The sequence below is a fragment of the Triticum dicoccoides genome, chromosome 5B (assembly GCF_002162155.2).
Source record: "Triticum dicoccoides isolate Atlit2015 ecotype Zavitan chromosome 5B, WEW_v2.0, whole genome shotgun sequence".
Lineage (NCBI taxonomy): Eukaryota > Viridiplantae > Streptophyta > Magnoliopsida > Poales > Poaceae > Triticum > Triticum dicoccoides.
In genome coordinates, this window is record NC_041389.1 from 526,408,738 (window position 1) to 526,413,348 (window position 4,611).

At 53.2% G+C, this 4,611-nt stretch overlaps 1 protein-coding gene across 1 annotated transcript; it reads right to left on the reverse strand.

The window, feature by feature from the left end:
* Positions 1-1,088: 1,088 nt before the first annotated feature.
* Positions 1,089-2,784, reverse strand: LOC119305995 (glucan endo-1,3-beta-glucosidase-like). Its single transcript, XM_037582360.1, has 3 exons — positions 1,746-2,784; positions 1,463-1,660; positions 1,089-1,383 (listed from the first exon to the last, which is right to left on the reverse strand). Exons 1-3 carry the CDS (start codon positions 2,763-2,765, stop codon positions 1,138-1,140), a joined length of 1,464 nt encoding a protein of 487 aa, XP_037438257.1. The 5' UTR covers positions 2,766-2,784; the 3' UTR covers positions 1,089-1,137.
* Positions 2,785-4,611: the final 1,827 nt, after the last annotated feature.

Genomic DNA, 4,611 nt, shown 5'->3' on the forward strand with positions numbered 1-4,611 from the left:
GGGGCTTTGTGGGCGTCCGAAATGGTGCCATGCTCGCGTCTGACTAAGCCAGCCCACCAAACACTCTCCCTCGCCCGCATGCTTTCCTGCTCGAAGCCAGCTGGCCACATTAACGGCGGCCCAAAACGGACATGACCGCTCGCTGGCGCCAAAATTGAAGCAACTCGCCGGCCGAGAACGCTGCCCGCGCCGCGTTCCCGGTGTATGCACCTGTTCAATGCTGGAGAGACGTTTACAGGACATGACAGAACGGATATCTACCACACCCGTTCAATCCCCGTCCCTCCGTCTACCACCATCAAACAGTCTCGCCGGCCGAGGAAGCAATTTCGGCCCCGCGCATTGACGCACCCAAACGCTTTGCATCACAGGAAACCGCTATTTAAGAGCGGCCACACGCGGCTCACAACACATCCGCTCCACATCCTCCTCCCGTGCACTACATCCGTCATGACTGCGAGCGGGAGCGCTTTGTGGGACAGTCTGCCGACGGAGCAAAAGCACGAGGTTGCAGCCAGTTGCGAACCCCAACTTCAACGTCGAGCGGCACGCACTCTACGAGGCTGCCCGCGCTCAAGCTGCCGCTCGCACGACACAGGCGCCTTAGTTGGACGCAGACGCGGAGACAGTGTTGGCTGTGCAGGCGATCCTGGATCAAAACACCGGTAGTTGTGCATTGTACACTCTACCAAACACTGTTTGGCTGCGTCGGTGGGACGACGAGAGTGCCGACGGCCCCTCCATTTCCATCATGGACCTCACGTCCACCGGCGACGAACAGGTCACGAACTCCTCCGAGGATGAGTACAGCATGGAAGGCGGCAAGGCATTGTGTCCCAAGTGGGCCGGTCCATCTCCCATGTTCTACCCTTCCTCGTCAGAGACCGCGCCTTCACTTCACAAGTCTTGCCACCACCATTCATGAAGACGGCGGATGGAAGAGACGGCCACCGTAAGGCAACAATAATGACCGTGCTCCGATTTTTATGAATATCGTCCGGTTTGTATGAATCCCATCTGATTTGTTTATACTTGGTTCCAAATATATGTGGGTATCATTGGATAACCGGCTTCGATGGGAACTGACCACGGATGCGAAAATAAATTTGGTGGTGAGCGTCGGAGATGCCCTTACACCTAAAATGCTCTTCTACGTACGTGAGCTTTGCTACACGCACGGAGATATGCCAACGGGCTTTTACAGGGAAGCTTATCTGGGACATTTTGATTGGAAGTATGCAAGGAGATATGCGCAACTGCAAGTATGCAAGGGATAGGAAAAAGAAAGTTGGTGGCTTCCGAAGCAGCTCCGGCCGCCGGCGGTGTTGCACTTTCTTCTTTGGGTTTGGTTTTCTCACTGATTTCTTCTTCGCCGTCACCACCCTGGCCATGTTCAACAAAGGCAACGACCAATTAGCTGTTGTTGAGATCGAATGCAGCATGCATGTGCCGATGTGCGTACCTTGGCTGCTGCCTCCGACTGTTCGCTCTTCGTGGATGACTGAGCATCGCTTCCTTCAGCTTCGTCCGTCGTGGAGGATTTGTTGCCTGTCGACGATGCAGGCGCGGACGCCTTGGCGCTGTTCGAGCCATTCGCCTCTGTAGGCGCCGCAGCCTCCAAGGCATGAGCTGTGGCGGCCATAGGCGGTGCCGTTTTGACCTGCATTACACACGGGCGTGCGTCAGTATAACTTGCATTGTGCGTGTGAAAACCAGCGTATGTGTGCTCGTCATCACGTGCTCACCGGATCTTTCATGATGCCAATGTCATACATCGGCGTGAAGTCTGGCTGGAACATCCCGAAATTGCGCTCGGCGACGGGCCCGGGCTTGAGGTCCTCGTTGAAGAGCGCAAATATGTACGTCTCGAACTTCCGCTTTGGCATGAGCAATGTGCCTGACCTGGAGGTAACCTCACCGATGAGATATTTGTTGTACTCCGCCGCCTCGGCCGGGCTCACGCCGATCTGCCCGTCCATCGCCTTAGTCGGCCACCCGGTCTCCCCCACCAGGATCTCCACGTCCTCAAACCCAAGTTTCTTCATTGCAGAGTACACCGAGTCAAGCTGTGCCTCAAGCATGCTCGTGTATGTGATGCCCGTACCCGTGTCTAGCACGCCAGGGTTCGGCCGCGCCAGCGCGTACGGTAGCGTGTCACCGTTGTACCCAAAGTACGGGTACGTGTTCACGATGAGTGGGGACTTGGTCTTCCGGAGAAATTGGAGCATCGGCGTGAAGATGGCAACATCCCAGACATCGCGAAACCGAGCCGCGGACGGCGGCTGGGCGTCAACCAGGATGCCGAGTGAGCTTGGCGTGGAAACACGAATTTTGCCGTAGCCAGCCGTGACGAGCGCGGCCTTGAGTGTCTGCATAGCGGGGACGAGGTTGCCGATGAGATTCTTGTCGGCCGTGTCCATGATCTCGTTGCCCACGGCGATGAGAGAGATATCTGTGGCGGGGTAGTATGGCGCGATATTGGTAGCGACCCATGCATCGGCGCCGTTCTGGGTGGCCAGGCCAGGGATGTCGCCATTGCTTGTTGTGACCATTACCGAGATGCCCGTGCCAGCGAAGGCCCGGATAATGTCCGGCTTGATGTCAAACAGCTTTACACGGTCAATGTTTGTGCGGGTCACGAGGAACGCCGCAACCTTAGCCGGCGATGGAAGGTTGTCACCCTTGGTGCCGTAGTTGACACCGATCGCCATGCTGAACGGTGCTATGACGAGGAATATGCATATGACCACCTCGGCACGGAGCATGAAACCATGCCTTGGCGGCGGCCCCATGGTGAGCCGGTGTGCCACTGGAGGATGGCCGGCCGGACACAAGCCAAGTAGGTGATGACGAGAGGTGCCCATATGAACTTTGGGCTATTATTTGAGGACCCTCCAATTATAGCTAGCTATACTAGGAAGGTATGCATAAGCACGGAGTCCATATCTTCAAACGCATGTGTGGGCTCCGGCCATCCAATCACTATTGCAAAGGCCGATAGGGACGGCCAGCATCACGAGCGCGGTAGGCAGCACATATAGATGTTGCCCCCAGAAATGGAATCTTATGCGAGCGCAGCGGCTCCCACTCGGGCTAGGTCACATGTCAAGAAGGCCCTCTCCTCCCTCCTTGGATTATAACTAGGACCGGAATATAGCACCAATGTAGCATCAGGTTATGCATGCATGCATGCATGCAGATGTGACAAAAGCAATGATATAGATGCTTAACTTGCTAGTACTTGAATTTACAATAGGTCTTCAATGATTGGTCTAGCTTTGTTTTGATGAGATCCTCTTGTTACTATATTTTAACAACCTTTTGAGGTTTAAAGTTGCCATCTAATTTTTCTTTGTTGTCACACATTGGTACCAAGGTTACTACGTGGAACTTTGATATCAACATAGTGGCAACTTTGGTATCAATTCGGTGCCAAGTACAATAATCCTGGAATGACAACTTTATAGTCCAGTTTTGTATCAAAACATATCTAGAGTGAAATCTAGTTATGAATGTCTCGCCAATACAAAGCTATAGGTGATAACGGAATATTAATGTGCCTAGTGTTAGTTTGCAGAACATTTTTATTTTGGTTTCTTCTCCTTCCTCACATGTTTGCGTGAATGCAAATGCTCCTGCACACTTTGACCCCATGGCCAAAATCTTGCCGCGTTGGGAACATAGCCACGGAAAGTTCATTCCTTATAATTTAAAGCACCAAAAGTGCACTATTAGACGCCTCCAACTTGTCGCCAAGAAGAAGTACATGAGGGGTCCGACTACCTCAAAACACACCAAAGGCCAACGACGACATGCAACTATGCACAACCTGGAAAGCACGAGACTTCGCCGCATGATCAGCATCAACCTGCCATTGCAGAGGACCCTCTACCCTATCGCTCAGGGCCGAGGAGTGCCGACTATACCGACAAGTAGAAAGGATAGAGAGAGGACGTCATTGCGCGTAAAAGCTAGGTAAACACGACCGCTAGCCATCGGAGCCATGGTGGGGCTGAAAAGAGGTCCAAGTCATGTGTAGAAGGTAGGTGCAAACGAAACGGCTAGCCGTGGTCGGAGCCAAGGTGGTGTCGAATGGAGCTCCAAGCCAAACCGCACACGCGACCTCGATTGGGGATCATTGACACACATCTATGTGAGGGACACAATGTACTGTGTATGCACAAGAATGACGACGATTTTCACCCTGAGTGATGGCTAACGAGGTGGGGAAGGAAAACAATGCATTGTCTCCAAGAGGGACAAGACACCTACAAGCATCGTCACCATTGTTGTTAGGGCATGACGCTTTCGATCGACACCTCCCATGCACCTTGTTAAAGGGACCCAAGCTACAATGGCCCCTGGTGGGAACCAAGAACAATGAAGGGGAAACTCTAGATCTAGATTAGGGAAAGACCGTCATCGATGAAAACCTCCTTTCGAGGGTCACATGCCACCGCACACGTCTCCGTGTAAATGACCAATGAACATAGCCAACAACACTTTATCGAGAGCTAAATGTGCAGCCCAACAACGGGGGTCACCGCCCAAACACCCAGGGCCCAAGACCCCTGCATCACCACAAGAATTCACCTGCATCAACCAGAGCAG

Excerpts from the sequence above, each read along its gene's own strand:
- LOC119305995 (XM_037582360.1), bottom strand. The coding sequence starts at position 2,765 with ATGCTCCGTGCCGAGGTGGTCATATGCATATTCCTCGTCATAGCACCG. Across the intron at positions 1,661-1,745 it reads TTGGCATCATGAAAGATCCG|GTCAAAACGGCACCGCCTAT; the intron begins GTGAGCACGTGA and ends TGTGTAATGCAG. Across the intron at positions 1,384-1,462 it reads AGTCGGAGGCAGCAGCCAAG|GGTGGTGACGGCGAAGAAGA; the intron begins GTACGCACATCG and ends GAACATGGCCAG.